The following is a 22,143-nucleotide window of genomic DNA, read 5'->3' on the forward strand; positions in this document are numbered from 1 at the left end:
CTCTCCAAGTGTGAGTTCTGGCTCCGGAGTGTGAATTTCCTAGGCCACGTAGTTAGCCAAGACGGAATTCACGTGGATCCCTCTAAGGTCAAAGCTGTGGAAGGATGGGCAACTCCGACCACGCCCACAGAAATTCGTCAGTTCTTAGGCCTAGCAGGCTACTATAGGAGATTCATCCAAAACTTCTCTAAGGTTGCCAAGCCGCTTACCTTGCTTACGCAGAAGGGCGTGCCATTCAAATGGACGGACCGACAAGAGATAGCTTTTCGAACCTTGAAGCAAGCTCTCTGTAGCGCTCCTGTACTATCTCTACCTGAAGGAACAGAAGATTTTGTGGTCTACTGTGACGCGTCAAATCAGGGCTTAGGTTGCGTTCTCATGCAACGTGGAAGAGTGATAGCATATGCGTCCCGCCAACTAAAGACGCACGAAGTAAATTACACGACCCATGACCTAGAGCTGGGAGCCGTGGTCTTCGCTCTGAAAATTTGGAGGCACTACCTGTACGGTACAAAGTGCACCATCTTCACGGATCACAAGAGCCTCCAGCACATCTTGAATCAGAAGGAGCTGAACATGAGACAACGAAGATGGGTGGAATTGCTAAACGACTACGAATGCGAGATCAAGTACCACCCAGGCAAGGCCAACGTGGTAGCTGATGCATTAAGTCGGAAGGAGTACTCAAATCGCCGTACGAAAACACACTCGATAACCATTCAATCTCATCTGGCCACTCAAATTGCATCAGTCCAGTCAGAGGCTATGAAAGCGGAAAATAGAACTAGCAAGGCATTGCGCAGGATGGAAAAGAATCTAGAAGCAAGGGAGAATGGGGTATACTACTTCATGAACCGTATTTGGGTCCCAAAAATCGGAGGATTTAGGGAGGCCGTTATGAAGGAAGCCCACAAGACACGATACTCCATTCATCCCGGTTCGGACAAGATGTATTTGGACATTAAACAACACTATTGGTGGCCTAACATGAAGGCGGAAATCGCGATCTATGTTGGTAAGTGCCTTACGTGCGCCAAAGTAATGGTGGAATACCAGAAACCTTCAGGATTGTTACAGCAACCGGCAATCCTTGAGTGGAAATGGGAGGGGATTTCTATGGATTTCGTGACCAAGCTGCCCAAGACGTCGGACGGACTGGACACCATATGGGTAATAATCGACCGACTGACGAAATCTGCCCATTTCCTGCCAATCAAAGAATCCTACAAGATGGAGAGACTGACGCGTTTGTACCTACGAGAAATCGTGAGACTCCATGGAGTGCCAAAATCTATTATCTCGGATAGGGACAGTAGGTTCACATCGCACTTTTGGCAATCACTCCACCAGGCAATGGGAACTCATCTCGATATGAGCACCGCGTATCACCCACAAACGGACGGTCAAAGTGAACGAACCATTCAAACGCTTGAAGACATGCTTCATGCATGTGTGATAGACTTTGGGAAGTCTTGGGATACCCACCTACCGTTGATCGAGTTCTCATATAACAATAGTTACCATTCGAGCATCAAGGTGGCTCCTTTCGAAGCACTGTACGGGCGTAAATGTAGATCACCGTTATGTTGGGCTGAAGTAGGTGATACCCAGCTAGCAAGAACACATACGTCGGACAGGGCACTAACGGGACCAGAGATCATTCGCGAAACCACAGAAAAGATCGTCCAGATCAGAGCTCGATTGCAAGCATCGCGTGACCAACAAAAGAGCTACGCCGACAAACGGCGTAAGCCCTTAGAATTCCAGGTCGGCGATCGAGTACTGTTGAAAGTCTCACCCTGGAAAGGGGTTATACGTTTCGGAAAACGGGGAAAGCTGAACCCGCGATACATTGGACCTTTCGAAATCATCGCCCAAATAGGTCCGGTAGCCTACAGACTACAACTACCCGCAGAGCTAAACGGTGTACACCCCGTGTTTCATGTCTCTAACCTGAAGAAGTGCCTATCAGATGAAACCCTTGTCATTCCTCTTGACGAAATCGAAATCAATGAGAATCTCCTGTTCGTCGAAGAACCAATCGAAATCATGGACAGGGAGGTGAAGCATACTAAGCAGAGTCGCATCCCGATCGTGAAGGTACGGTGGAACGCAAAGCGTGGGCCAGAATTCACGTGGGAACGCGAAGATCAAATGAAGCAAAAGTACCCTCACCTATTCTAGCATTCTCAAATCTAGCTTTCAAACAGAATTTCGGGACGAAATTCCCTCTAATGGGGGGATGATGTCACAACTGGAAATTTTGTTTCATTTAATCTATACACTCAAGCTAATGTGAATCAAAAACTTAAGAACATGTGTGACACCTATGATTATCACATCAAAAAAAAAAAAAAAAAAAAGCTTCAATCAAATACATCATACAAGTACTACAAATAGACATCAAACAATTGGAGACCCTAAAGTCGTTGCTTAAGTCCAATTTGGACTAGGACTTCCTTGTTGGATCCAAATGGACCAATAAGCTTCCAATTAGACTATCATGGGCTTAGAACCCTAATTGGGCTCTAATTGGACCCACATTAATTTATTTCAAAAATTTTGGGCCATATTGGGCCTAGAATGAAATGAATTAAAGCTTTGATCCATGAATACCCTAAACTAGTCCAACAAGAAAATGGAAAAAATCATACTATATTCTTTTATGTTAAAACTCACCCAAACTGACTCTAATATTGGGCTTAGGAGCAAAAAGCCCAAATTTTCCTTTTTCCTTCCATGTTTTCGGCCCAAATCAAGCCCAAGAGGAAGGTTTGACTTTCTCATGCCACCTCACTATTAACCAAAGGATTTCCATGCAAGATATCACATACCTCCATGCAAGTATCACTTCAAAGGTCACTTCTTCTCTTCTCTCTCTTGCTGTCGGCCATCTCAAACACACACACATTCACAAAAATCTCTCAAACTCCCTCAAGAACACTCCTCCCTCTCCACTCAAAAATCTCGAAATTTAGAAGCTTTCAAGAGGATCTTTCAAGTTAATCATCATCTTAGGTAAGTTTTTACTTATATCCATGATCTGGCTATTTCATTCCATCAAAAATCTCTTCTAAATCTATCCCAACTTGTGATCATGCACCTTAGAAGTCACCAAACTCGAGATCTACCAAGGAAAGGTGCTAGGGCCGAAAATCACTTCATTTTTCTTCCATCTTTTCTTCAAAAACCGAAAGCTTCAAACAAGGTGAGCTTCATACCCCCTATTTTCTGTTTTTATGAGTTTTGTGGGGGGGGGGATACAAGTGAAAGTGTAGATCTATATGTGTTTTGTATGCCTTGTATGATTTCCATGCTTATATGTGTGTTGTTGTGTGTTATAATGTTGGATCTAGCCATAAAACCCCTCAAAACCGAGATATACCTTGTGATAAATGATATTAGCATCAAGTATATTTCTACATACAAAGTGTTCCAAGAAAAATAGCTAAATGGTTTAGTAACATTTTCTTTGGGCTAAAAACTCAATTTTTGGACATAAAATGCTAAAAATATAAAGTTAAAGGGCCCAAATTGAAATATTTCGAAATCTGATGGGGGAGAGGAGTCAAAACAGTTTCCATAATGTATTTTCTGAAAATATACTTGTTGGAGGATTAAAAACATAAATTTCAAGCTTAATGGGCTAAAAATGACATTTTCGGCCCAATAAGGCCCATTATGCGAAATTTTCTGTTTTGGAGGGCCAAAACTGTGTTTTTCTATAAAACAATGGACTATTAGTGTTCCAAGTCCTTTTCAAAGGTTTCAAATGCTTTTTAAATTAAAAAGGACCAAAGTTGCAAGGATTTTCCAATTTGGGCCAAAATTGTCAAAGTTGCGAAAAAGAAGGGTTATAACCGAGAAAACTGCAATTTCAGGGACTTAAACTGTTTTCAATGAAAAATATGCTGAAAAATATCAATTTCAATAATTTTTGGTGTTAAAATGTTAAGAAAAATGATTTAAGGACCAAACCGGAAAGTTATTTAATTAAAGGGTTGAAAAAGTAAATTTTACAAACAATGAGGGGCTGAAAACAGAAAACTTCCAAGGCTAATTCAATACACGCTATTTGATCAAATGATGGCACCGCTACTTTCGACGAAATACAATACACTACAATACCAAAAGTCGTCGTGAAACGAAATGGTTCGGTCTCGAACCAATAGAAATCCGAAACTACTAACACGACGACACTACGATTCATACAAGTAACGTTTGGGAATTCAATATACATGCGAGTGTGCACAGACGTCTACGCACCATCTTTGGGCCCCAAAAGTGTAAAATCTTGTTAGTTGGGCCTAGCTAGCCCAATGACCTGATCTTAAGGCCCGAAGACCTCTATCTTACGAAGTGTTGGGTTTTACCGATCTAACACAATGTAAAAGGACTTTCAATGGCTTGTATACTACTGGTCCCCAAGGGTCCTTTGGTATTGCTAGTAAAGTCGACATTTCATGCGAGGCGGGTCTGGGACCCCTCGTACATTTTTTTTATCCCCAACCGGTTAATGGAGTCATCGAGGTCTTCGTGTCCTCTTTCTCTTCGGATGTGGGACTACACGTAGTCAGGGCGGTTGGATAACGTGATTAGTACGGACGACGCCTACGGGATCGTTAGTATAGCTATAAACTGGTCGTTTGTGTAATGCGTGTTTGTAGCAATTAATCATGCTCAAAAATAATCCAACGTCGCCTGGGACTGACACTACACACTATGCAATGGTTTCAATGTAACTTCATGGAATTCAAAGAATTTGGAAAACATCGGGTTTTCCTAGGGTTTTCAATACATACAGATTCAAAATGCATACAACTGTAATGAACAACTTTTTTTTTACAAGTATAGAAACAAACAAGCATACCTATGGATCTTCACAAACGTCTTCAAAAGCTTTCTTTTCAGAAAATATCGGATTTTCTAGTGGTTTTCAAACGATATGAAACATGTTTTTTTTTCAAATACCGCTTATGAACTCACCAACATTTCACAAGTTGACGTTTTTCAAAATACTTGTATTCTCAGGGAACCAGTGATCCAAAGGAAATCGTACTCAGTGATGACTTGCAGTTTATTTATTAACGAACTGAACAATTTATTTTTGGGAATGTAATGTTTAAACATTGTACTTCATGTAAACTTTACTGGTTGTACTATATTAATACACGGTGACGAATGTTGTTATGTTTCATATATATTCAATGTTATGGTATTCAATTGACTCACGACAGCTCCCGAACGTTTCCGCCGCCTAGTTCGGGGGTGTGACAGTTAGGAATCGATCCCATAGCCCTCTCCGAGCTATCTTCAGGACTCAGTAGCAACCATCTGATATTCCGCATATTTATTCGTAAGGCTTGCCGACCTGACTAAACCCTAGTAATTCCTTTGAGGAGATCAAAACCAATGAAAATCCGAACCTTTATGTATGAATCAATTAAGATCGTAGATTGATAGGTTAACCATGCGTAACAAAGCCACACCCTGACAGCGAGGGTTCGCTGGAATGTCAAGCGGGGACCTGATTCCACTTAGGAGCTTGAAGACCCGAAGCAGTAGATTCACTCTCATATCTCTTTTCACTTCGTGATCTGTGTTCGAATCTTTGAATTTTGGGACGAAATTCCCTCTAACGGGGGGATAATGTAACAACCCAAAATTCATATCCCTAAATGTAACCCTACTCACGACTCGTTCCGATCATCCAATCGCCGTTTCCGATTTCGTTTCCGATTCCGACATTTTATTAAGTCATTAATGTATATTTTATTTTATGACTTAATAAGTGTCTTAATACCCTTAGAACTCATTCTAACGTCTCATATTAATGATCGGAACATTTCTAGAATCAACCGTATCGGGTTATGGCAAATTGGCCGGGTGCGATCAAAAGCCCCATCTAACGCCGGTATCAGGTAGAATTCTACCGTGTCCCGAACTTGGACACTATTTAAAGTGATCCAAGTCTTCATTTTGAAGCTTTTGCTCCATTCTACAACTTTGACTCCAACCTCTCACCTCAAACTAGAATAAAAGGTCTTAATCTCAAGTTTAAGGTCTCAAATCTTCAAGGTACCTTCCTATACTCATTTTGCATCATATTGAGCCTTCAAATTCGAGTTTAAACCATGGATTAGGACCATTACCATGAGTTTACGGCCCTAGAACAGTACTAGGACGTAAACTCATATAAATGGGGTTTTGGAGCAACAAAACCCTTCCAAACCACAATTAGACCTTGAATATGGCTAGATGACTTAATGAAATGGAACTAGAATGCCTCAAACCATGATTTAGAGCCTTATATATGAGTTTACGGCCCAGGATGGTGCTTAGGCCGTAAACCCATATTTAAAGGTTTTTAAGCCCTTAAACCCTTCCATGGCTAAAACAAGACTTAGATACGACTTTTAGAATATTGGTTATGGAACTAGAACACTTCAAACATGAATTTTGAGGGGTTTGTATGAGTTTACGTCCAAGGCATGTTCTTGGGCCGTAAACTCCTCAAACATGGGTGTAAACTCACTTCTAAGGTGTTAGAAAGCCATCCAACACCACCAAAAGCCTTGGAATAAATCATAAAACCGACCAAAAATAGTTTAAGGACCATAAACACATAAAAACTCTTCATTTGAGAGTTTACGGCCATAGAAGGTGCTCCATGTCTGTAAATTCCTAAAAGCATGTCTTATTGTGCCCAAAAATCATTTTAAGGCTTGTAGGAATTTTTAGAATCACATGTGATTAACCTTGAGACATTAAAAACAGATATTCATGGGAGTATGAGAGTTTACGGCCATAGGCCCCATGCCAAGTCCGTAAACTCCCTTAAGTGTTGTATTTGGTGATTTTAATTCCAAGCCTTAGGTAAAATTATTCCAAGCATTTCCAAGTGATAATAGCCATTTGTGACCCATTAAGCTCCATAACCCTTGCCAACATGATTTTGTGGCCGTGAACTCATGTATGGGTAGTGTTTAGGCCGTAAACTCATTAGGAAGTTTACTCTTGGGGAGTAAACTCAAATCCCAAGTCCCTCGTGCCATTTCACTTCCGTAGATGTCACCCGGGTCATTCCAAACACTCGTTTTGAGGTGTATAATCTCATTGGAGTATAATGTTTCATATAATTAGTGATTGTAAATCTAATTAGATATATATGGGCATTATTTCATTTTACATAGGGACATCACGAGTAATCAGGCCCCGAACCGACATTTAGTGTCCGAAATCGTCGCATTTCCGAGTCCGGTGAGTTCATACCCCTACCCTTTTTCCGTGTTTTCAATGGTTTTTCAATGTTTTCAGGGGGGAATACGAGAAAAAAGTTCAAGTGTATTTTGTACTTAAACTGATTTTCAACTCAATGGTATTACTTACTAAATGTCTTGATTTCCAAAGATTTGTGGTAACTGACGTTTCGAATTGCAGGTTAAACATAGATTTCTTTTAAAAAGTGTTATAACTACATTCTTTTGAATAAGAAATCATACTAATCATATTTAAGATCAACGAATGTAATCGAATACGAATACAAATACAAATACGATTACGAATACAAATACGAATACAAATACGAATACGAATACGAATACGAATACAAATACGAATACGAATACGAATACGAATACGAATACGAATACGACTACGACTACGAATGCGAATATGACTACGAATGCGAATACGACTACGAATGCGAAATGATGCCTTTGGTTGACACTAAGACTTCGAATATACAGTTAGTGTACTCCTTGAGTGTCACCAGAGTTACGAATCTAATACGAAATACGCCTCTGGACCTCTACTGAGTTTCAAATATATCCGCCTCAGAATGTCGACAGAGCTTCGAATACACAACTAATATACTCTTTTGGAACTCAGCAGAACTTCGAAAATACTGTAATGTACGCTTCTGTGTGATTCCAAATATTCGATAATACAACTAAATTAGTAAATAATAACCATTCTAAAGTAGAATAATTAAGGGTTTAGAATACTTAACCAATACTACACATATGGGAATTACTATTACTTCGAAATCAAACTTAAGAAACCAACCACCACACATAGGAAAATATGGGATTTTCCTGGGATAACATAACAACCAGTAACGAACCTAGATACAAATAGACAACTCAACACATAGGAAAATATGGGATTTTCCTGGGATAACATAACAACCAGTAACGAACCTAGATACAAATAGACAAGTCAACACATAGGAAAATACGAGATTTTCCTGGGATAACATAACAACCAGTAACGAACCTAGATACAAATAGACAACTCAACACATAGGAAAATATGGGATTTTCCTGGGTAGTACAACAACACATAAATAGATAAAGTAACAAACGAATAACTAAAACTATAAGGAAAATATGGGATTTTCCTAGAATGACATAACCAACCGTTTTCGAAACTGTAACAAAGGATAACCAAACCGTTTTCATAAGAAAATATGGGATTTTCTTGATCAACAACTTTTCCAGAAAGTAAAGGAACTCGTTCTTTTCAAAACTAAACCGATTATGAACTCACCAGCTTTATGCTGATTTTCAAACCGCTTGTATTCTCAGGTCAGCGTTAGACAGGTACACCGCAACCATTTGGAGAAGACGGAGCGTCCCGAAGACTCGTCTTTACTTTTTTTATATTACATATGTAAAACACTTGTATAACTTTTCTTTCAAACAGATGTAAATAATATTATGTAATGTAATGTTTTGTGTTTACTGTTTTACTATGTGCATTGGATTTGATACTCAACATGGAGTCAACCCCGGAAATGTTTCCGCCTTCGGTTTTCGGGGTGTGACACCAAGTATTTTTGAAAATGGTAGGCTATTAGGGCTTGCGTATTTTAGACAATTGTTAGTTTGATTCGATTAAAAGGGATAAGTATAAAATTGGATAAATCCTATACCCTAATTTTTGAAAATTAGAGAGTAAGGATTAGGTTAAATTTATTTGATTAATTTAACTAGATAATCCTTAATTGTTTTAATTAGTTTTTAATTAAAAGATAATAATTAAATCATTATTGGTTTATTTTAAATTTAATTAATTAGATATTAATTTCGAAATTTAAAATATAAACCCTAGTATTTTGAAAAGTTTTAAAGTACACCTTATACTATATGTGATCTTAAAAGCTTAATAATTACTATATGTATAAGACAAAGTCACTCAAATCGTTAGTACATGTCATTCACGAAGCTAGTGTATAAAGGGGTATGAGGAAACTGCCTATAAAATGGTAGTTGAATGGGGGTCCATTCTCACCCACCGGTTCCTTGATTAGTGGATGGTCGTTAGCCTAACGGATTTGATAGGACAAATAATTATCTTTAAAAGTATAATGATATTAAAAATACTATAACCTTTTTATTAAAATCTCAAATCTAGTTACTTTATGAAAAATGTGTATTTGTATGCTAACCCATGAAATTGGACATTATACTTTATAAATCGTTAGTCGAGTATGTGTGGTTAACCAACACACTAATAAGGACTAATAAAGAGTTGTAATGGGTATCTTATAAATTATCATTATTGATGTAGCATGTTTCGTTTACCATCACATCAATTGGGATGATAAATGACAATGAAGTTACCAAGCATATTTTCATGGTTATTCACATCATGTTTGTAATCCTCGGTAACCCAGTCAAAAATAGAAGAACATAATTTGAGATTAAACATGTAATTGAATTGTTCCAACTACAATGATTGGATGTGGAATATCAAAATGGACCTTTGATTTGTGAACAAAGACTATGTTCTTAAAAAGGAACTCAACGAGATCGATCAAGAGAATGCCACTCCTGAAGGATTAGCATCCTACAAGAAGCACTACAATGATGCGACAAAAGTTTCTTGCATCATGGTAGCCACAATAACCCCTGAGTTGCAGAGTTTCTATGAGGATAATTGGTTGTGTGTTATGATAAGTACCTTATGGAAAGTTACCATAAGCGAGCTCGTCAAGAAAAGTACGAGGTGGTAAAGTCCCCCACGGCGTGCAAAATGAAAAAAGGGAGAATATGTCAGTAGCCACATGCAAAGAATGCAATGTTACGTGGAGTGCGTTGTTAGACTGAATGTGCATTTTGATGAGGAGTTGGCTATTGAAATAGTCCTAAAATCGTTACCTAGTTGTTATGATCAGTTCATTCTGACGTATCATCTAAACAACAGTGAGACCACCCTGGCTCAATTGCACAATCTTTTGCGAACAGCTGAATCAGGAATGAAGGGAAAAAGTACTGCCTTCACTCCTGCTAGGTCCTCGCCATTGGAAAAGGAATGGGTAAAAGAGGAAAGGTCCTCCCAAGAAAAACTTGAACGGAAAGTCTCATGCGAGGTCATGTAGTAGTGGCCCAAAAGGAAAGTCCAGTTGTTGCGTCTGAAATAGCTACACCTACTTTTACCTCCTAATCTCCTAGCTATTCGACCCAGGGCAGTGTAGCCCTTCGCAAATAGTATAGCACAAAAGTAGGGTATCGAACTTATGGAACGATTTTAATTAATTACTCTACTCACTATTAAATTAACCTAAAATTCTAGCAAAGTAAATTGGTTTATATCTATTTTTTCAAGTTTAGATAAACTTATATTATCAACAACTAATTCAATCAATTATGAAAGGCACTCATGTTAGTTCGAATCCACTATCCCTCACTATTTAGCTATTAATTATGGATAATTCTTGTTGGTTACCAATTAATATTTTATTAGCAATTCGAGCCCAAATTTACTAATGTTGAATTAATTCATGTAAATCTATGCATAGTAACACATAATTTAACACATAATCAATTATTAAATGGATTGGAGCTATCTAAGATTGATTAGGTAAACACAATATTATAATCACAATATATGTTCTCTAGCACAGCCAAAACTTATATTTTAATTACTTAACTAAGATTGGTTGGATTCTAGCTCTAGCAATTCAATGGTCACCAAATTACTAGGTGTCAAATTCATGCAATTCAATATTCACTAACTACACAGAACAAGAGTTTAAGCAATCCAAAGTATCATGTTATAACATAGTAATGTACCAAATCAAAAAGTAAAGTATATTCTTCTTCTTCCTCCTTGGTGTATTACCAAGTTTCTAGCCTCTAAACTTCTGGAAATCGTCTTCTAGAAACTCTCTCCAATCCAGTCAACCTCTCAAAATCATGGAGATCAAGGATATATATATATATATATATATATATATATATATATATATATATATATATATATGATATAACCCTACTCACGTTGTGAGCAAGGTATCTCACGTCGTGAGCTCGGTAGCAATCCGTATCCAACACGGATTCTTACTTTCGGATGTTTATCTTCTAGAATATCCATGCTCACGTCGTGAGCCTTCACTCCTCATGTTGTGAGGAAGTTTTTTAGCTGAATTCTTCATCTTTTAAGCTTTTAACCTCAAAAGTTCTAATCTTGTTGCTTTTAGCCCTTTTTATTCAAGACGACTTCTTCTGGCGGCAACTTGTAATTTAATCTTATAAGTACCATTTATCTTTGCAAATAACCAAAATATTACTCAAAATGTATTCAAATATTGCCTAAAAATATGTATAAATATGGAAATATCAAATACCACACACTTATCCTTTGCTTACCCCCAAGCAAATCTAATTATTTTAAATTCAAACTTTCATCACTAGCATCACATAGAATAATCTATTCTAAACTCAACCATTATACCAAGATCTCATTGTGCATACTTGTGTCTAAATCTCCTAATAACTTCCCAACTCTAGCTACTTACAATCCTCGTGAACCTTCACCCCTTAGCTTATACGACACTCATTTTTGCTACCATCCGAATCAATCCTCATATACCATTCTTAACCTCAAGGTATTTTTGGTTAAGCTACCCAATCATACATAATCTAGAAATTACAACTTTAGATACCACAATGGCGCTCTTGGAATTCTTCACTTTTTTTGAATAATTGATCTTTGATTTCTTTGAATTCACCTCCTTTTTATTTGATTTCTTGTATCTTCAATTTTTGATTCTTTGGAATTTTTGATCTTTTGATCTTCATACTTGATAGTTCCAAAATTCTTCAACTTTTTGGTAATTTCTCTCTTTTTTTATATAAAACACTTTTTTTTTCAACTCAAATCCTACTTGCTTAAGCAAGGGAGCTACACTTCAACCCTTATTGATTAAATATATTAGTCTAGGTGCAATGACTACATAAGCTCTCTTGGATAGATTTCAGGTTTAGGCTGCAAAACATATTATGCCATATAAACTACCAGATTACACTTCATATCTCATGACTTTTCACTAGAACTAGGAAGCCACAAATATACTATAACATATGTTGACTTAGCTAAACATTTGAGCTCTCATCGAATCATCCCACGCAACACTAGCAACTTAAGTTTAAACCATTATTACTAGAATTAAATTTAGATTATTATTTCAAATTTTATGTCTAAATTTTTCAACATTTTAAATTTTAAATTTTTCTTGCAATTTACTTTTTCACCCCCTACGCCACACTTATTACATACAATGTCCTCATTCTATGCATGAAATAATTTAAAAGCAATAAAAGGGAGAAAAAAGAACAGACTCCCCTGGGATAGTAGTGGCGAGATCGATTATGAACATGCGTGGATAAATTGTACATCTTGATTATGGACTTCTTCTAATATGGAAATTGGATTTTCAACAAAGGAGATATGTAAATGTGCTGACAATAAATTTGCAACCGAGAGTTCAATATTCAGTAGATGTGGGGTAGAAAAATCTTCAAAGCATATGAAATCAATGTGGGAAAGTGTACGCCACATTGCACGGTTGAGAAAACAAGTGATAAGCAGCGTCATTATATTTCCAATAAGAGCAATAGTGACCCATTAATGAAATATGCAATAAAGGTCTTCTATATCATTGAAATTATGGACTCACGACGCGAGGTTTAGGGATCACGACGTGAGGTCGATTGAAATTGAATCCTCAAAATCATTCATAATGGGCTCACGACATTAGGAATAAGTGCTCAAGTCTTGATAACTAGATCTCACATAATGCAGCTTCTTCAATTCGTATTTCAAATTGTGTCTTAATACATTATGACCCTTCTTAACTCTATATTATGTGGCTCTTCTCTAACTCTCTTCTCTCTCTCTATTAACCCCACACTTATCTAAAATTGTGGGTCTCGACTCTTGAATCTAAATACCCGGCTAAACTTGTTTAAGTTCTCATATCTCTAAATCTCCATTAGTCATGTTTTGTCTCTCACAAAATTCTGACAATAACAACCAAAAGAAGTGAAAAAGAAACATAACAATCTCAAATATCGTTAGACAACCAAATCGAAACAGACATGCTAAAAATAAACTAAAAGAAACCCAAATAACATAAAATTAAAGGAAAAAACTAATCATCATCTCCCTCATCATGTGCTCTGCTAGTTCCAGCTCCATCTCCACCCCGGTTCTGAAAATCACTCCGCGTAGGACATATGGGATAACGATCTCCCAAGTGAGGTGGTTTTTCAATATTAAAGTGCCAGACCATGTTCTCCATAGTTCCCCCAATCAAATTTACACTCAAAGATAATTGATTAAATTAACCTGGCATAACATCTCGGCTAAATGTAGCTCCTATGGGTGCATTATGATGCATCGGTTGTCCTCTTTCTCCGCGTCCTTGCACATTCCTCCTTCCTCGAGGCCATAGCTGCTGTTCAGGATGAGCTTGTGGTTCCACATCATCATTAATAGGAATTCACCAGTGTGAACCCATGTTGACTACCACACACATGGACTCCAACTATCCTATAGAGAGGTCATCTCCTGGTTTGCGTGTCAACATCCTTGTCGAGCGTGTTGTAATAAGGCCATAGGATCTAGCCAGGTGGGGTGATAAAATGGCCCCCATTAATGGGGCTACCGGCTCGAGAAATGGCGGCCTTGATACCCAAGTAGCTAGCCAAATGATACGGGATGTTGCAAAACACATCCGATGTGACAATGCTCCATGGGAAAAATAAATTCAAACTCGTAACTTTGTCCCCATGCCTCTTGTGTTTGATAGAGAAAGTAATCAACCAGTGAATTAGTCGGTGAATTGGGGATCTAATATGACTCTCCAGTGAAAAACCCGAGTGAAATGCTCCATTGGCAATCACTCCCCAAAAGTCTTACCCAGATGCACCCGATAAATATTCTCGGGCCGCAGATCTCAAGAAAAGTTCGAAAACTAGTGACCGTGTCCCATGCTCCTCATAAATACCCATTCACCATGCAAATTCAGCAAGGCTACATTCCCTGAAATCGCCACTGAGGCGAAAAAACAAGGCCCTCGAGCAAGATGGATCGACGGTAGCCACCTCAAAAGAAACGGAGGCGAAGAACTCAACACAAAGCTCTTGGAAGAGCAACTCACTAATAGCAAACAAATTCCTCCACCCATTACAGGTGAAGGCAAAATGATCCACAAAAAAATTATTTGTCAAAAATGGAGTCATCCATTCGATTAACCCAATCTCCCCCAACCGCACCCAATCAATTCTCGGGTTATATGGAAAATTCTATGTTTTGTAGCCATCCCAACTTGTTGGTGAAATTTATGACCACATCTACAGGCATGTCGATGAGAAGTTGGTACAATGGGTGGCGGATAGACACATGCCCTTGAAATTTCTCATTAGACCTCCTGGAAGCCGTTTTCTGTAAAGAAAAAAAAGAAACACCCAACAAAATACTCAAAGCATTAGGCAGATCAACAAAATAGAAAGGCCAAATACCTAGGACTCATGTTGTGAGCCTGAAGCTCACATCGTGAGTTCGTAGTCTGCCTTCTAAATCGGTCATGGCAGGAACGGAATCGGACTCTAATCACTATTGGGGTTTACTAATAAGTGGATTCTAACTAGATTAAAGCAACATGCAGTAGGGATATCACATATTTAGGGACATCTATTTCGACATTCAACCACATTATAAACCCTAACTTTAATATTTAAGAAATTACTAGAAATTAGAGGAAATTTTTTTTACCAATAGTGGAGAATGAACACAATTAAGAGACAAAAGAGGCTATTATAGGCAAAAATTGAAGTGGGGATTGAGTTGTTTCGTTCGTGTGTGATAGTGTGAGTGGAAAGTGGTCCAAGAATAAGGGCACTGAACTGGTCCCCCTCGGTATTATACTAAAGCTCACGTTGTGAACTACATGGATCACGCCGTAAGGTCGGTACTGGGCTAAATATAAACGGACTAATTAAAAATACCACGAGGTGGGGTTTTAGTACACGAGGTGGTGTTGAGATTTTTCATATAAAATGTCCATTTTACTATAAGAACTTTAATTTGTTTTACCACTTAATTTTAAGGGACCCCACACTTGATTTTTACCATATTTAAAATAATTAAGATGATTTGATGATAGATTATCCTAAAAATCAACTAAGAATGCAAAAACTAAACTCAATGCAAAAACAAAAAGGAATCGCAAACCAAGCTCGGGTTGCCTCCCAAGAAGCACTTCTTTTTGTTGGAGTCATGAGCCGGACTCCGTGCCACCTCACATTGAATTTTTTGGAGTTTCCATCACCAATTGTACTTTCTACTCCTTCCACCATCTTTTTTTAAGCTTGAACTCGTCTAAGATATGCCTTTTTAGAGTTTTCTTTCTTACCCTTCTCATTACCGTCTTCAAGCTTTCATTTAACTCCTTTATTCCCTACTAGTTTATGTCCCTCTTTTCCTTTATCCTTGAGCTCTAAATGTATATTCCTCTTATCCATAATCGACCATTTTGAAGAAATTTCTTCCTCACCTCTGGATACTAGGTCATCTTCATCTTCCTCACTCATCCAAGAAGTTGGAGTTTTATAAGCAATTACATAGGAATCAAGCATCGTGGCTCTGTGCATTGCACTTGTTGAATTTTTTCTTCCATAACCTTTTCCAATTCTTCAAGTTCATTATCTTCATCTATGTTGAAGACTTCACCTTGAACTTTATTGCCTTGAAAACCATCTTGTATTCCAAAAGTAGCTTCATCATCTCCAACTCTCAAAGTAAGTTTAGACTCGCGAATGTCCACCAAGGCTCTAGCATTGTTTAACAAAGGGTGACCAAAAATGATTGGGACATTCACATCTTCCTTCATACCTAAAATGAAAAAGTCAACTGGAAAAACAAATTTCCCAATTTTTACCAAAATATCTTCCACAATACCTCTAGGATATGTCACAGAACGATTGGCCATGTGAATTGTCATCCTTGTATCCTTCAACTTTGGGAGATTTAGCTTTTGATAGAATGAGTAAGGCATTAGATTTATGCTAGCTCCATAATCAGCTAAAGCATAAGTCTTCAAATTATTTCTAAACTCACATGAAAGAGTAAGGCGTCCAGGATCTCCCATCTTCTTTGGTAACTCTCCCATAATCAGTTTAGAGCTCTGCTCACTAATAATTACCTTGGAATTCTTCTCTAGCTGCTGGCGAGTATCGATTAAGTCTTTTAAAAAATTGGCATATTCAAGATCTTTAGATAATGAATCTATGAAAGGAGTATTCATTGGAATAGCCTTCACTTGTTCCATAAACTTCAAATTCTCCTGCTCTAGTGGATGGATCTTAGCTTGGGATGGAACAAAAGTGGTGGACGATAAGCTTGCACATTGGCTGAATTTTTCTATCCAGACCATCCCCACGTCGTGAGCCTTGAAGGCTTACGTCATGAGTTCGAAGTTTTAGCAACTTCATTTTCTTCAAGTATAGACCTTTTTGGCTTTGGACCAAACTCTTATGGATCGACTTCAAGTGCTTCAAGGAACTCAGATATGGTATCCTCTTCAGTTTCTGTTACCATTACATGTGATTGATGATTTTTCTCACGAATTTGTGGAGATAATGTTTAATTCACCAAAGTGGTTAGTTGACCAAGTTGGGCTTCGATATTTTTAATTGACGCTTGTTGATTCCTTAGCAATACTTTTTGGTGCATTATCACTGCATCGGTGTCATCGTTTCTTTTCTCCGAAGCCTCCATGAATCTATATAGCATGGACTCAAGATGAACTTTCTTTTTGGGAGGTAGTTGTTTTTTTTTGTATAGGCCTCGATCAGCCTGCCTATATTTTTCTTCTTTCTGCTTCTTATATTCTTCATATGGCAACCACTCCTTCTTTGGTTTCCTCCGATTTTCATCATACTTTTCTCCACTTGAGTAAAACGCTTGAGCCTTTTTGTTTCTATTATCATCCAAGTGATATTTGTTAAGTACAGACCATCACACCTTTCATAACCAACTCCAATAGAATAAATGGACCGGTCCATCTTTGTCATTCTCCGGTCCATAGTATTTAGCATGTCTAGAACTAGGGATGAGCGTGGGACGGAACCGGTACCGACCCGTCTCGTTCTTGATTCCCCGAATACCGAATTTGATCGAAAGTTAATCCCGAGTACCGAACCAAATTAACATCCCCAGTACCGGTATCGGGAATGGTACCGGTACTTGGTACTAGTACCGGTACCGGCGGTACCGATTCCCAAATTTCATGTATTTGGAGTACCAAGTACCGTCCTGTATTTTTAAATTCGGTACGGTTCGGTACCTATATAGGATCGGGATTTGGGACAAACTGCTCATCCCTATCTAGAACAACAACCATGTATTTAGAAGTTCCACTACCAATTGTTTTTGCCGCATCATTCCTTGGATTATAGTACTCACAAGAATGCTTCGAGAACTCTTCAATTAACCCCTTAATTTCAGCCAGATTTTTCTTTGTAAGTGGTCCTTGAGAATCAAGGAGTTGCCTAGTCACGACATTCACCCCATCATAGAAGATAGACACTTCTTGTTGTATGTTAAGATTATTTTGAGGGCAGTTTCTTAGTAACCCTTTATATCGCTCCCATCCCTCATAAAGTGACTCACCCGGTTGTTGCTCAAAGTTGGTTATTTCCTTCTTGAGTTTAGATATCTCTGATGGTGGGCAGAATTGTTCTAGGAATTGCTCACGCATTTATGCCCAAGTAGTAATTGCACTGGGTGGAAGTGCATTCAACCAATCTTTTTCAGCTCCCCTAAAAGTAATGGGAAGCATCCTTAACAAAACTGTCTCTTTAGGAACATTCGGGACATTGAAATAGCCTTCAATATTATTGACCTCATCTAGGCTCTTATAAGCATCATCATGGTCCTTCCCAGAAAATGGTACGTCCTTAAGTGCACTAAGAATGTGTCCTTTCAACTCGATTGTTGGAGCGACGGGAATCGTGGGTTGTACTAAACCGGGATCGTTGTCCTCTCAGATTCTCTTCTTGTATGCCTCCATGGACATATTAGCAATGCTTTCCATCACGCTCTTAGGCTCGTCCTAGAAATACTTTCTTCAAATTCGGGTTCAGTCTCGTATTTGGTATATTTAGGATTTTTCTCTAAGCTTTCAATCTTATTTCCATCTTTCAAAGAATTCCTAGACTCTCCCACGTTCTTCCCCTTTTTCTTTCCAAAAACTGATTTAATGTCTTTGAAAGGCAACTTATATGGTGGTTGGTTTTCTTCTACATTTTTATCTGTCTTTTTGTGAAACGCCGGCTCTGGATCTTCAGGCGGTGGTACCAAATGTGTGTTGGAACCTCTAGTCATGAACTACTACAATAAAAAAAAAAATGTAAATTTGAACAAAAGCTAAATAAAAATCACCTACTTACTGGTCACCACGACCTGGTAAAGAGCACCACCTTGTGTTGTCGTAGAAAATCTAAACATTAACGAAAAACGAAAAACGACTTAACTCATCTAGTGAATTTAGTACTGAAACAAAAACTAAGCAGAAAAATTAACTTTTTTGTAGGTTTCACCCCACCAAAGGATCGATTAACCTAAAACAAATTATTAACCAATCAAATAAGCCGTTCACCGACACCGGTGCCAAAAAGTTGATGTGTCTTAAACAGCTACACCTAATTTTAACACCTAATCTACTAGCTATTCGACCCAGGGCAGTGTACACCTTCGGAAATAGTATATCACAAAAGTCGGGTATTGAACTTAGGGAACAGATGTAATTAATTAATATACTCACTATTAAATTAACCTAAAATTCGAGCAAACAAAATTTATTTATATCTAATTTTGCAAGTTTAGATAAACTTAGATTATCAACAACTAATTCAATCAATAATGAAAAGCACTCCTGTTAGTTCGAATCCACTTTCCCTCATTATTTAGCTATTAATTATGGATAGTTCTTGTTGGTTAACAATTAATATTTTATTAGCAATTCAAGTCCAAATTTACTAATGTTGAATTAATTCATGTAGATTTATGCATAGTCACACATAATTTAACACATAATCAATTATTAAATGGATTGGAGCTATGTAAGATTGATTAGGTAAACACAATATATGTTCTCTAGCACAACCAAAACTAATACTTTAATTAGTTAACTAAGATTGGTTTGACCCTGGCTCTAGCAATTCAGTGGTCACTAAATTACAAGATTTCAAGTTCATGCAGTTCAATATTCACTAACTACACAGAGCAGAGTTTAAGCAATCCTAAGTATCAAGTTCTAGCATGCCAGATATAAACAATCAAACACAAGAAAATAACCAACTAAAAGAATCCATAATCAAATTACTAGTTCATTATTTCCAGCATCATTTAGCTAACCGGAGCAACTAGATTTAACTACTCATACTAATAAACAATTAGTTATACTTTATAATCAGAAACATAGTAATGTACCAAATCAAAAAGTAAAGTATGTTCTTCTTCCTCCTTGGTGTATTACAAAATTTCTAGCATCTAAACTTTTGGGAATCGTCTTCTTGAAACTTTCTCCAATCCAACCAACCTCTCAAAATTGTGGAGATCAAGGATATATATATATATATATATATATATATATATATATATATATATATATATATATATATATATATATATTCCGTATCCAACATGAATTCTTACTGCCGGTTGTATATCATCTAGAATATCCATTCTCACGTCGTGAGCCTTCACTCCTCATGTCGTGAGGATGTTTTTTAGCTGAATTCTTCATCTTTTAAGCTTTTAACCTCCAAAGTTCCAATCTTGTCGCTTTTATCACTTTTTCTTCAAGATGACTTCTTCTGGATGGAAATTGTAATTTATTCTTATAAGTACCACTAATCTATACAAATAACCAAAATATTAATCAAAATGTATTCAAGTATTGTGTGACAACCCGAAATTTTCCATTCAAATCAAAGCATATCAATCCAATAAAAGTAGAGCAGTTTCAGTAAAAATTCAAACTTATGGAATAAGTTTGGCAGTTTTTAGGGTTTTACACCTAAAGGGATATTAGGAGAGTGGTTGCACTAGGATTAGGTGCAACACTGTAATTCCATTACCCTAGATCATTAGAATCCATTCTGAGAATAGAAATATTTTCTGCCAAAAATCTCTGGTCTATAAATAGAATTCTGAACCAAATTGGTTCATTATTTGAATTCCAATTAGAGAAAAGCCAAATACTCTCTCACGGATCTTCGGGTTTTCATCCCATATTATGAGTCTACTTTCATAGATGTGTTTTAATACTTGTTATATGCTAAATAACATTGTTTACATGTCCAAAATACAAGATCCGGGAGTTTACCGCCCAAGAACGTTCTTGGGGAGTAAACTCCAAAATCAAGCCTAAAGGCCACCTAGTCCCATTTCCGTGTTAGGCATCTAGCTAAGGACCTTAAGTATGAACATTATAGGCTAGAAACAAATCAAAACCACTTAGTTTGTGGAGTTTACGGCCAAGGAACCACCTCTTGGGCCGTAAACTCCAAGTAAAGGGCACAAATGAGTGCCTAGTGTTCCTTTAGCCTTAGAACAAGAACCTAGAAGCCTTAAACTCATGTTTTAGACCAATAAAACAATTAGAAACCAACTTTGGAAGGTATTTTATGGCCAAGATGCTCCTTAGGCCGTAAACTCCAAGATTTAGGGTCAATAATCCCTTCAAACTCTTCCTAGGGCTTAGCCTTCATTTTAGGCAAGCACCTTAATGTGTTTAGGGCCTAGAAAACACATGAAAAGCATAAGTGTTGAAGAGTTTACGGCCAAGAGTATTTCTTGGGCCGTAAACTCCTTTAAAGGGGTCAAAGGACACCCTAGACACTTCCTTAGGCCAAGAGACTTTCAGGGCAAGTACCTAGTTGAGTTTTAGACTAGTTAAAATTCTTAGAACCTCATGTGTGAGGGAGTTTACGGCCCAAAGAGTTCTATGGCCGTAAACTCCATCAAATGATTCCAATTAGTGCCTTAAACCTTCCTTAAGCCAAGTGTTGAAGCCTAGACTTGTTCCTAGAATTGTTGGAGACTTGAAAGAACAATAAGAACCCTCCTAAGGGAGTTTACGGCCGTAAACTCCAAGGGAAAAGGGTCTTTGGGCCGTAAACTCCCCAAAGGAGTCAATGTGGTGCCCAAACACTTGTATAGCCTTGAAACAATTCCCCTCTAAGGTTGTAGTACTTCTAAACTCCATTTCATGACTTGGTTGAGAGTTTACGGCCAGGAGCTTACTCCCCTGGGCCGTAAACTCGAATGAATATGGTCTTTTGACCTTAAACATCCATTAGGGGCATTGCACTTCTTTATTGCAACCCATTAGCCTCCTAGCACTTGACCAAAAGTGTTGTCCTCGCGCTTAAATGTTATTACTTGTATAATTAGTGTTATAATCACTAATTATTTGTATACATATGTTTTATTATGTAATTAGGATCATTGTGGGTGTCTAAGTCTTCACTTGACACCAAGCACTTGTCCGATCCTTCCGTACGATAACAGTCCGTTCAATTCCAGTCACTTACTGCAGGTGAGTTCATACCCCTTAACTAATGTTTTAAACTATTTTAAATGTTTTATGGGGGGGATACAAGTAGAATCATGCTACTTGTTATGTCAATCACACGTGATTAGTAAGTAGGATTATATTACTTATTACATCAATCACATGTGATTAATATACAACATTAAAAAGATTTGGCTACTCATTAGCCGTTTTGCCAAACAGTTTCTTTCAAATGATTTTTATAAACATTTTATATGTTTCAAACTACTTAT

The 22,143-nt window shown here is 37.5% G+C and overlaps 1 protein-coding gene and 1 non-coding gene across 2 annotated transcripts; one reads left to right on the top strand and one right to left on the bottom strand.

The window, feature by feature from the left end:
• Positions 1–15,907: 15,907 nt before the first annotated feature.
• Positions 15,908–16,723, bottom strand: LOC145065960 (uncharacterized). Its single transcript, XM_079013088.1, has one exon. It carries the CDS (start codon positions 16,721–16,723, stop codon positions 15,908–15,910), a length of 816 nt encoding a protein of 271 aa, XP_078869214.1.
• Positions 16,724–17,894: 1,171 nt separating this feature from the next.
• On the top strand, positions 17,895–18,001 carry LOC145080743 (small nucleolar RNA R71). The gene has a single exon (XR_013695330.1). It is a non-coding gene; the product is annotated as a small nucleolar RNA R71 (small nucleolar RNA).
• The last annotated feature ends 4,142 nt before the right edge of the window (positions 18,002–22,143 follow it).

The sequence above is a fragment of the Lactuca serriola genome, chromosome 1, assembly GCF_051521515.1.
Source record: "Lactuca serriola cultivar US96UC23 chromosome 1, Lser_US96UC23_V15, whole genome shotgun sequence".
Classification (NCBI taxonomy): Eukaryota; Viridiplantae; Streptophyta; class Magnoliopsida; order Asterales; family Asteraceae; genus Lactuca; species Lactuca serriola.

Excerpts from the sequence above, each read along its gene's own strand:
- LOC145065960 (XM_079013088.1), bottom strand. The coding sequence starts at position 16,723 with ATGGTCTGGATAGAAAAATTCAGCCAATGTGCAAGCTTATCGTCCACC.